At 29.3% G+C, this 12693-nt stretch overlaps 1 protein-coding gene across 2 annotated transcripts; it reads right to left on the reverse strand.

Annotated features, from left to right (window-relative positions):
• Positions 1 to 2482: 2482 nt before the first annotated feature.
• Positions 2483 to 12612, reverse strand: LOC130668944 (zinc finger protein 423 homolog). Of its 2 annotated transcripts, none has more exons than XM_057471510.1 (5): positions 12352 to 12612; positions 9660 to 9898; positions 9001 to 9143; positions 7204 to 8929; positions 2483 to 5124 (listed from the first exon to the last, which is right to left on the reverse strand). In XM_057471510.1, the coding sequence occupies exons 1-5, from the start codon at positions 12464 to 12466 to the stop codon at positions 3427 to 3429; spliced, it is 3921 nt and encodes a 1306-aa protein (XP_057327493.1). In that variant the 5' UTR covers positions 12467 to 12612; the 3' UTR covers positions 2483 to 3426. The 2 variants fall into 2 exon arrangements, with proteins under 2 accessions (XP_057327493.1, XP_057327492.1); XM_057471509.1 differs by having other exon boundaries at positions 2484 to 5124; positions 9660 to 9901; positions 12352 to 12608.
• Between the last annotated feature and the right edge of the window lie 81 nt (positions 12613 to 12693).

Below are 12693 nucleotides of genomic sequence, written 5' to 3' on the forward strand. Positions count from 1 at the left end.
TAAAATCTAGATCAGTTTGCTGAAGAAATAAACTCCATATTTACTGTGTATGCGAAGTGATTTTTTGTAAAACTCTGGAACTTCGAGTGAATTTGAATTGAAATAAAATCCGAATTCACTCCCAATTTTTTATAGTATAAGAAATTATTTAGTGAATATTAAGAAATCTTTTTAATTGTTAAAAAATTCTTGTCGGTGTTTTAATTTCTTTTTTTGAAATTTTTAAGAGTAAAGATATTGAATTTATGAATAAATTATATTATAGTATCGTATATTTGTTGATAGATTGTAAATTTAAAAAGACTTATATCAATTAAGCGTACTCGATGTAAATTGTAAAAAAAGATTATTTAATAAAGCTTCCAATGTTGAGGGTTGAGGCGGAAATTTAATGTGATCAATGTAATTGGACAGAAAACGACCGCCGCGAAATATCATTTAATAGGAGATATCATATTTTAATTAATTTTTTTTACCCGTTTTATGGGTGGAATTTTTTTATTTGGGAAAAAAGTCTGCGTCGATATCGGGGTAGAAATATTCCGATTTACCTCCGGCTAATTTTTATTGCCGCATTCTTTGTTTTATTATTAAATTTTTTAGTTCCATGATTTCCAGTGGATAATTTATTTAATTACTGTGCGGAAATTTTCACAAATTATCTTATTTTTGTTGCCATTTACTAAACTTTCAAAATTTTTTATTATTAAGATTATACAGAAATTTATTTTTCTGAACTATTTATTCATTCCCTCTGTCAGATCGACGAAATTCTCATGCAAAATTTATACGTATTAGACTGATTCAAAAAAATCGACTATTTTTTTTTTATCAAGGACGCACACTCAAAAATTTCAGTAGGATAAAAAAAAACGCCTGTTAAAATTTTAACCCTTAACATCAATATTAAGGACTCCCTGATTGCGATTTTCTATTTCCCATTTGAATAACATGGGAAAAAAAATTTTTAATTTGGAATTTTATATGTCCGTAATGACGTATTTTATAAATAAGCCCAGTATATAATTTTGTAGGAAATTTAACGCTCTACAAAATAAGACTCTTATGATTTTTTGAGAAATCCATCTGTTCAAAAGTTATTTAAGCTTGAAGTCAAATTTATAGTAAATTTCGAGATCTTTTTACTTTTCCAGCGAAACTATTAGACTTGCCACGAAATGTCAGAAGACCTTTTTTGTAGACGATTTTATTTCCTACAAATTATCTCTGATAAAATTTTTTAAAATTCCGCATTGTTTTCTAGTTATTACCATTTTAGTATCAAGATCTTAAAATTGATCCGAACATAATTTTTTTTTAAGATCTTAACATTAAAATGGTAATAACTAGAAAACAATGCGGAATTTTAAAAAACTTTATCAAAGATAATTTGTAGGAAATAAAATTGTCTACAAAAAAGGTCTTCTGACATTCCGTGATAAGTCTGATAGTTTCGCTGGAAATGTAAAAAGATCTTGAAATTCACTATAAATTTGACTTCAAGCTTAAACAACTTTTGAACAAATGGATTTATCAAAAAATCATAAGAGTCCTTTTTTGTAGAGCGTTAAATTTCCTACAAAATTATATACTGGGCTTATTTATACAATACGTCATTACGGACATATAAAATTCCAAACTTAAAATTTTTTTTCCCATGTTATTCAAATGGGAAATAGAAAATCGCACTCAGGAAGTACTTAATATTGATGTTAAGGGCTCAAATTTTAACTGGCGTCTTCTTTTATCCCACTGAAACTTTTGAGTGTCCTTGAAAAAAAAAATAGTCAATTTTTTTGAATCAGTCTAATATATATTCATAAATTTGTAACTTATTTTAAGAATATGTCAAACGCACATTAAAGTTAATAATTTAAATGTCAAGTCATAATTTGAATTCGATGTTCACAAAGCAAACGTCAGTACCAAAGATTATTGTTTCAATGAAAGTAAATTTAATTTAAAATAAATTAATTATAATAAAAATCAAATATATAATTTATTATATCAAATAATAGTCATTTTTAAATATATATCAATTAATGCCAGCAAAGTAAACACTAATCTTCTTATAACTAATTACCAACTATTAACAATCGTTAATATTTCATATATTCTATCATGTAATCCTCATAATATTACTCCTGGTACTTCGACTGGGTTTACCATCTGAGTAAAATAGACATCAAAATCCGATTGAGTAGGATTAAAATACTCCTTTGCTTTCGCCTAAAGCTCTGACGAAAGAACTTTATTTAGCTCCTCGAAAAAATTTTGTAATTCTCAGCTGCTCTCAAGATACTAAACTTTCAAGAGTACAAATCTCTTAATCGATAAAATTTCCCATTATCAAACATCAAACAAAACTAAAACCAATCCTCAACTAACTACCAAAAAAAAGTTTATAAAATAAAACGACTTTCAAATAAAACTCTCATTCGCTCTTGTATATTTTTTTTTATATATCAAGATAAACATTTTATTGATCAATACAAAGAAAATTATACAATATAATTTATTTAAAAAATTATTAACAAATACATAAACATTTAAAGTACTAATTAATCAAAATTATCAACCAAATAATTAATTGCTTTTTTAAATTTTTAAATAATTTGTAATTAATTATTTCCCGGGTAAAAAAATTTCAAATAAAAATAAAAAAATTTTTTATCGGTTGAAAAGTCGCCGAAAAAGGCCCAGGTAGTAAACGCAAGGCTGAAAATTGGCCAGGCCGAAAAATGGCCGATAATTAGGTCTACAAAAAAACCGAAAATAGGCCGACTTAATTCATCGGCCAATTTCCGGCCTGTTTATTAAAAATAATAAAATTTCGGCAATCTTTCGACTTCTTATCATAAAACTCGACGGCTTCAGTGAGATTTCGGCCAAATTTAAGTCTCTTTAAAAAAAATTCTATGATTTCGGCGCGCATGGAAAAACGCGTAGTGGAAAAACTACAGTTCCTAGTGCAAAAAACTTCAAGTATTTTAGTTTCCCTGGTGGAAATTTTTCTGACTCTTCTCTGATAAACTCTGAAAAAGTCTTCAGTACTTTGAAAAAGTCTTTAGAATTTTAGAACTGAGTTTTTCAGAGAAAATTCCGAAAAATTTCCACCAGAGTTGCACTGCAATAATTGAAACTACTTCTTGTAATAAAATAATTACAGTTATAGATTACGAATTTTCCAGTTTCTAATGTATTTTTAGTTGAATGAAACTTTATAATAAATAAAACGCTATTACGGACTGAAAAAAGTCTTATATGAAACTAATAATTGCTAAATAATTATTACAGTGTAATTTTTACAGTTTCCAAGTAAAAGGGCTTTTCTGATATTTAAAACTGTAATTTTTCACTGTAACTACTCTTTTTTCCATGCGATTGCGGCCCTTTTTCAGCAAAATATTTTCACCCGGGAATTAATTACTTTTTAAAATCATTAGTGGGCTCATCATTAACAACTTCTTCTTTTACAACAACATCACCCTCTTGTTCGCTCACATTGTCCTTAGCATTAACATCACGATAATTCCCAACTACTTTCATAAATTTATTCTCCCTCGGTGTAGCATTAACCATACAAGACATATTTTTATTCATATGTACAGCATTAAGGTGATGCTCCAATTCAACTTTAAAAGCAAACAAGAGGGTACATTGAGGACAGTTATATGGACGGACGCCAGCACTACTTTTATTCTTATCATTACAAACACTATTCTTATCATTCTCTCCTTCCTTATTCTCATCCTCCACTTTGTTTTCTCCTTGTTTATCATCTTTCTCTTTGCCCACCCCCTCATACTCGTTATTAACATCAACGTCAACATCAACATCCACATTAACATCTTCATCTTCATCTTCATCATCATCATCATCGTTTTCATTATCATTATCATTGTCATTATTATTATCATCATCTTCATTATCATTCATACTTTCTAATTTAATACACTTTGTCTCATATTCATTATCAACATCACCACGATCAGGATTTTCCTTTATAAATTTATCATTATCATCATTATCATTATTGTTATAAAAATTATTACCTAAAATAGGCAAACCGTTCAAATGTCTGACGTAACATCTGTTGCAGACATTCAATTTACGTTCGCTAATTGCTATATCATAACTATTTCCTGACAAAGGTATAACAGAATTATCATTATCAAATTCTCGTAAACAAATGCAACAATTTAATTTATTATTATTATTATTATTATTATTATTATTATTATTATTATTATTATTATTATTAACAGAAATAAAATTAGAATTAACATTAGAATCAAGTGAAGATTGTGATCGCAAATGATACTTGGCATGTAATTGACAATCGAACTCGCTAATGAGAGTCTGCCTGCAGACAACACAATAAACGGGGACATGAGTACTGCCAGAAGTTGTAATACTAATACTGGTGGTAGAACTAAAACTAGTATTAGTATTAGGAGTAAGAGTACTAGTTGGAACAGAAACTGTTTGAGTTGTTGCTGAAATAGGAGCTGAAAGTAAACCATCGTGTCTCTGTTGATGTGAATCAATCGATTCTAAACTATGCTTCTGTACGTGCTCAATAAAATCTGTTTCACTTTGTAGCACACTTCTGCAGACGATGCACACATCGCTCAATTTTATTTTGCAATGTTTGTCTAATTTATGCTCAGCTAAAATACCACTTGTCGAAAATAATTCATCGCAAATGTTACACTTTAAACGACGCTTGGCTAATTCACTCGGAGCGTGGTGTAATCTTGTGTGAGCTTCTAATTCACCACGTGAACGCATCGATTCACCGCAGTAACTACAGATTTGCGGTGATAATGATTTTGTTTGATTTACTTTTGCTAACGATGATGATGATGATTTGTGGGAAAGTTTTTTGTGGGCGCGTAACTCTGATTCACTTGTAAAATCTTTTCGATCGCAATATTCACAATGATTTATTTTTAATTCATTTTTATTATCACTGTTATTATTATTTATATTCATATTATTATTATTAATATTATTATTATCACTATTATTATTATTATTATTTGGACGGTTTGATAAACAATGATCTGATTGATTTTGTTGAATTAATTCAGGCGATGAATGTTTTCTTTTATACCTCATCTGTAAAAATAAATTTTATTATTATTATTATTATTATTATTATTATTATTATTATTATTATTATTATTATTATTATTATTATTATTGTTATTATTATTATTATGAAATACGCAGAAAAAAAGGATTTCTTGCCGCAAAAAATTTTAATTTGCACCAAGAAATTTTATGCATCATCAATTAAATACAAAAAAATTGTCTTGAGGCGAGAAAAGATTTTTTTCCGTCAAAAAATAATTCCTTACACAAAATCATTTTTTCTAGTTCTAAATAAATTTTTGTTTTCAATTCACAATGCAAAAAATTTATTGGGGTAAGTAAAAATTTTCTTTAGGCGAGTAAAGATTTTTTGTGTCAACGAATCCTTTTTTTTTCTATGCACACTTTTTTGACATTGAGAAGCTTCCTAAAACCAAAAAGGAGTACAAAAATCTGTCATTTTGGAATCAGTAACGCGATATAAATAATATAGTTATATATTCAGTGACATTCAGTCATATTTAGTGACAGAATAAGTAAAGTATTAATTTATTTAAAGAAAATTAATTCGATCGTCTTTTTTCCCGCGTAATTTAAATGTAATTCGAATGATATAGATAAATCTATTTATCTCAATACTTGGTAATTACAAAGAGTTTAAAGTATGAAAAGACACAAATTCAAGTCAAGACCTATCTAATGATACCAATTTCAATAACATTAACTAATCCTATCATATATATATGGCGGGAACAAAATTTTCCTTATTCTCTTAATAATATAAATTATTATTATTATTAATTATAAATAGAATTTAATAAAATAATTAGAAATGTAGGTATTGTATTTAGTTCAAAAAAGTTTCTGTCTGCTAATGAATTAAAAGTTTTTAATGTATTTTTAATAGATCCGTAAAATTGATAAAATAAAAAAACAAATTTATAAAACTGATAAAACGATAAATGTTATTTTTCAGCATTGTCAATATTAACTAGCTTATAACTTTGTTTATATTGAAACAATGGTAATAAATAAATATGGACACTGATGATTGTTTAATTTTATATTAATTTATGAAATTTAATTAATTACACGGAGTTTAAATATAGCGACTGTATATTTTCGACCGATAAAATACTTTTTCCAATTAAAAAATAAATTAAACTTTTAAATAAAGGCAAAATGGGGAGGCTAAGACGTAATGTGAATACATGAATTTAAATAGACTGAATTAGTTTTTTTTATATAAAATTTTGGGGTAGTGCTGATGGGTTTAAAAATATAATTATTGTGAATACATGGCATGGAAATTATTTTTGATATGAAATTAAAGCGACTTTTATGTCAATATTAATTAAATTTATTTAAAAATGATATGAATGTTATTTAGTTTAAAATTCACTAATTACTGCGTGTACTGTTCGTTGTCAGTCCAATAATAATAATTTTTATTTTCATTTCATTTAAATAATTCCCGAGCTTTTTAAATTTAGTATTCGTTATTACGCTTATAAAATTTCTCTGATTTATTTTTAAATATTCGACTCATTGCTATTAAATTTCGCGCGGAAATAAAATTAATCAGTCAAAAATTTAAAAAAAATCGCGAATTTTAGTCCTTAAAAAAATGATCCAGTTAACAGACAATCAACAATTTTTTGATTCTTTTTTCACTAAATGAATTACAAAAAAAATGCACATGTAGAAAATTTAAAAAACTCTGGGTGTAATTTTTTTGAATATTTATTTTTTCATAATTTATCATTTTTCAGAAAATCAAAAAATTATCAGACTGACTTCAGTATCATTAAAAAAAATGTGTCGTCCAGATACAGACTTTGAGTATAAAAAAAAATAATCACAGAAATTATTATCGATCAATTACATTTTAAATATCGATAACAAATAATTAAAAAACAATAAAACATACAAATTTTTAGCCAAACTCTTATTTTTAAAAAATAAATTAAATTGAAAAAAAATTTGTACTTTTTTCTTGTACTAAAATTTCGCGGACTCGATGCCAAAGTTTTCCTTCAACGGATAAATAAAAATAATCCGAACTCTATATAGTAAAATAAAATAATATCTAGTAAAATATACCTCATCTTGTACTTTATAATGATTAACAATATTATGTCTATCTATCATATTATCAGCAGCAGCAGCAGCAGCAGCAGCAGTAGGGACACTATCAACAGCAGCAGCTGAATTATTGTTATGTATCTGAGCAATGTGCTTGTCCAGCAAAAATTCAACAGTAAAACCTTGACGACAAATCGGGCATCTATAAAGGCACGTCGAGTGGGTTGCCAAGTGTCGTTGTAAATCACCCTCGGTATTACAATGTACACCACAAAAACAGCATCGTAAAAATAATTCACCGCAGACTCTGGTTGTGTCTTGAGCGATTCCACAACTCATTTGAGTAATTCGATCTTGTTCTTGCGCAGACGATAACGACAATGACAAGGACAATGATGAGGATGACGACGAGGATAATGACGAGGACGATAAATGAGCATTAATCACGTGTTTCATCAGTTCCGTACAAGTTTTAAAAAAACAATCCACCCCATTGTTATCCCGCGTCTCATTACTCTTGGCGCGCCCTGGATTATTTATGCAGTCAGTACATTGATAAACAGTGCACTCTCGTGTGTGTTTAACAGTGAAATGCACTTGAATGGCAACTGACGACTCAAAGGTCTCTCTGCAAACAGCGCATCTGTACAATTGCTGCGTATGCTCATCAAACGTGTGCTTTTTAAGCGACTCTGCGTCAAAATAATATCTATCGCATCCATCACAACAGAAACGCTGCTTAATTATATTACTATCATTCAAGTAATGCTTCGTCAGATGATTAATCATCTCATCTTTGGTGTGGAAATTCAGTTCACACTTTGGGCAATTAATGTTTAATTGCTTCTGGTAATTGTTCACTTTCAAATGATGCGCCAAGTGAACGCGAAAGGACTCAAAGTCTTTCAACGCCGCGCCGCACTGCCCGCACAATAAAGTACTTGAGGAATAAACGTCTGCAGTAAAGTTATTGGCCGTCATTTTATTTTCATAATTTGTTTTGTCATCAGCCATTTTATCAGCAATAACTTTACGATTTTCGCAGTGTTCGAGTACGTAATGCTCGGCGTAGACTGTCGGGGACGAACATGATATCCCACACAAAGGACACGTTAACATCAACGCTGATACTGATGTGTCATTGTTATTATTAATAGCAACTTTATCATTATTACTGCGATGTACTTTAGTGTGATCATCTTTCGATTTAAAGTCTTCTTTTTTTTTACGACGCTTGTAATTATTGTCTACTATTTTATTTGACGTTGACGTTGCCGTTGCCGTTGATGGCGATGACGGCGGATTGCTGTTTATATTGAGCTCGTGGACAGCTTGGACATGTAGTTGAAGCTGTTCCATGCTGGTAAAGGTATCTTTGGCACAGTACATGCAGGCGAGTGTTAATGACGACCGTAAGAAGGATACTGCGGGTGATGACTCGTTGGCTGAAGAGTCTGGTGAATAGGATGTTAATTTATGCATAGACATTGAGGATGACAAAGGTAACGGTGAACTAACACTAGGCGAAGATCCCCGACTTGCCCAAAGCGAATTCCGCTCAGTCTCCCCGGTTTTAGGGGATGAGTAGAGATGATTATTTAATTGTAATTGTAATGAGTGAGGACGCTTGTGGGACTGCATGTGCGACGTTAATGCTGCTGCTGTATTGTAACCACGGGAACATTCGCTGCAGTGATATGGCTTCTGATTATCGTGAGTTTTCATGTGAATTTTTAAATGATCACTGCAAAAAATTAATTATTTGTTATTATTTTTGTTTAGTAGATTTTGGGGAAATTAAATTTGCTGGGGTACCTGCGAGAAAACGCAGCTTCACATCGAGTACATCGATATCTTCTGTCGCCGGTATGCAATTTTACGTGACGGTCTCTACTGCGTTTATGTTTAAATAATCGCGCGCACCAGCTGCAACGATACGGCATTTGATCACCATGAGTCTGTTAATTAAAAATTAATAATTAATTATTTTTTTTAAAGTGATTGTGAGTTAATTAATATTAGGCAAATGGACTAATTATTGGGATGCCCTAATTTCTGACCATTTCGATTATTTATGATTTAATTATGAGTGAAAAATAAAAATTACAATTATTTTAAGTAATGAAAATTGTGAATTAAATTTTTTTTGAGTCAAAATCTCGCAGAATTTAAATTTGCGATACTGAAATATTGCCGTAATTATTAAGCTCATTAATGAATCTAATCATGACATATAATTACGTATGAATATTTAATTTTACAATTTATTGGCAAAATATAAACAACAATTAATTAAAGCATTTAAAATTTTTATGTATTCATGAATAATCAATTAAAATAATCCCAAGTCCGATAGAATATATTTTATGAATTATTAAATTAAGTAATTCCACATTACTATTAAATGCAGCAGCGTGTTTACAATACCGATAATTGATAAAACCAATTTGAATTTAAAATATTTAAAGCCCCACCTGTTCATGTTTCTTCAGCTGACTCAAACTGGGAAAAGATTTATCACAAAATTGGCACGGGTATGGGCCAGAAGTGATGCTGCTGTCAATACTATTTAATTTAACGTCAACATCAGTCTCAGTTTCCGAGGGGAAACTCAGCGACGTCGAAGTTGTGCAAGAAGATGGTGTGCCACCACCTCTCTGTCCATTAAGACTGTCGTCTTCGCTACGCCATGAGTAAATTCCACTCAACAGACCTTCTATAAGAATTCAATTAATGTAATCAATCATCAATCATTAACAATCAATCATTTATTTTTTCATTATATAAAAACAATTACAAGGACAAAAAATATAATTATAAGGGAGCCTGGGGCGCGAAGGCCCCCCTCGAAAATTAGGTAAAAAAATTTTTTTTTTTTTCCGTCAAGTTATGAGCTCTGTAATGTTTTTATTATATCTTAAGTCAAAATAAAAATAAAAATAGAGACTGTAGACTAAGCAACCGAAGTAAAAATTAAAAAAAGTAGATAAATAAGAGAAACTAATATTTTGGTGCACAATCAGAGTATAATTAATTTAATTAGTTATTAAAACCTACTGTACAAAGTAGAAATAGTGAAGCAAAGCAATTATTAGACTAAGCGTATGAGAATGAGTAAAGTAAAAGTGAGATATATTTTTATAAATAAAAATAAACATATGTAAAACTTTGTAAAACACATATTTGTGATACAAATAAAACTTATTATCATTATTATTATTATTATTATTATTATTATTATTATTATTATATCTTAGGTCAATATGTGATATGTGGGGCAAAATGGAGCTCGAAAAAAAAAAAAATGTAACGAAAAAAATTTATTTTTTTATTTTCCGTTTTCAATTTTTTTTTTTCGAGTGGTCCATTTTAATAAAAACATTATAGAGGTCATAACTTGACGGAAAATTAAAAAAAAAAATTTTTTTATAATTTTTGGGGGAGGGGGCCGTCGTGTCCCAGAAAAAAAAAAAATTTTTTTCGATTTTTTGCAAAATTTCGACTAATTCTTCAGAAATAGAGAGAAAATAAACGATTTTGATGGTTAAAAGCCACGAAAAGAAAAAACCGGCTTAAAGGGGCCGTCGTGCCCCCGACTTCCCGATAATTGAAAGAATACGCGAAGAAAAGTAGAGGAAAAATGTACGAATTTTCATTACACTGTCGACGAAACTTGAAACGGGAAGTTGGTCGTCAAAAAATTATTAAGCCGCACTATAATTATTATTTTAGTAGTGTAGCATAAGACTTTTGCAGAGACTCAACTTCTGTTTAAAGTCTGACAGCATAACAAAAGTTCGTAAATTTCCTAAGCCCATTTTTCTCCGTATACAATTAAAGTTTAAATAAACCATTAATATAAAATAGTGATTATTAAAAACGGAAATAAAGTTGTTAGACAATTTCCTCATTTATTAACACGAATGTGTAGATATAATATAATTACAAGTTTGAGTTAAGAAATATATACAGTAGTGACACCCACGATATAATTTCAAAGATTTTACAAAATTTTATGTAATTTACTACAATCGCGTGGTCACTTGAATTTTAATCAACAACCGCCCAACGCAATCGTGCAAACCCAGTTTAATACTACATATATATATATATATGAGTGTAATAGTAAAGTCAGAGAGTAAAGAGAACCTCGTGTCTCATATCTCGTACAAATCGGTTGCATCCTACACCCACTCATTTTATATACTTTACTTTTTCCGTTATGTTACATACATTTTACATTTTAAATTCATTCTCATTCCCTCATCACGTCCACTTATTAACTAACGTTATACATTAATGTTATATAAACTAGGCGCCACTAAATTAACGCCCGGAAATTAGAGACTACCGGTTTAAATTAAATATCATTTACTGTCTAATTAATTGAGTAATAAATATTATTTATCATAAATATTTCGAGGGTTGATTTTTCACGCTTATAATTTTAAATTTATATTTATACGTAATATAGGTATGGGATTTCATAAAAACTGAAAATGTGCCGAGCTCAGCAGTAGCTGTGGAGGAATAACAGCGGCCCTCATCTGGGTGTACGGTGTACTGTGTGCTACAACGTAACGGCGCGAACTCGTAATCTCCCAGGGGAGTCTGACGAGGGACTCGAGCGTCCCGGGGTCCCAACGGGAGACACATAGGAGACGTTTGGGAGCAATGAGTCACCGAGTCTCCGTGTAATCTCGAAGGGAGACCACCAGGAGACTCGAGGAATATTTCAATCGACCGGGACCAACCACTGCCAGTACAATCTTCTAGGTCATTGTAAATTTATAAATAAATAATACAAAACTTGCATTATAAATTACAACTGATTTTTCACTTAAATCACTAAATTTTTTATATTTTTTTTTTTACGGTAAATAAATATATTTAATTAAAAGAGTTGAATAAAAAAAATTAATTACTATTTTTTATAAATAAAAACAATACGATACGAGTTAGGAAGTAGTAAATATCGACGTATTGTTTGACGGTATTTACGCGCGCACGCGATCACTGTTCGAAAGTTTGTGTGCTGTGGTAAACAGTTTAAGTATTTTATTAAATTTTTACTGTAGTTATAAATAATTTTAATAAAAAATAAATTATTTAATTAACTAATTAATGAATTAATAATTTTTAATTTTTATAATTCAAAAGTTTTACCTCTTGATCTTAAAGTGCACTTGTCATCTGGAAGCGGTGACGGCGATAATTCTTTATGCGCTTGAATTTTTTCAATTAAAAATTCTAATCTTGAACTATTTCCCTTAAATAACATTTTAATTAAATTCTTTTTTTTTTTTAAATTATAAAACTTTCGTTCATTCACCTCACATACACTATAAAAAATATATATTTTGATAATTATTTATAAAAAATATTATTTTATTTAAAAAGGCACCCACGATAACTTTCTTATTTGTTATTAATTAATAATTTATAAAAAATTAAATTTAAAAATTATTTAAACAACTTGTAAAAATATATATAATAATAAATATATTA

Source organism: Microplitis mediator, chromosome 5 (genome assembly GCF_029852145.1).
Source record: "Microplitis mediator isolate UGA2020A chromosome 5, iyMicMedi2.1, whole genome shotgun sequence".
Lineage (NCBI taxonomy): Eukaryota > Metazoa > Arthropoda > Insecta > Hymenoptera > Braconidae > Microplitis > Microplitis mediator.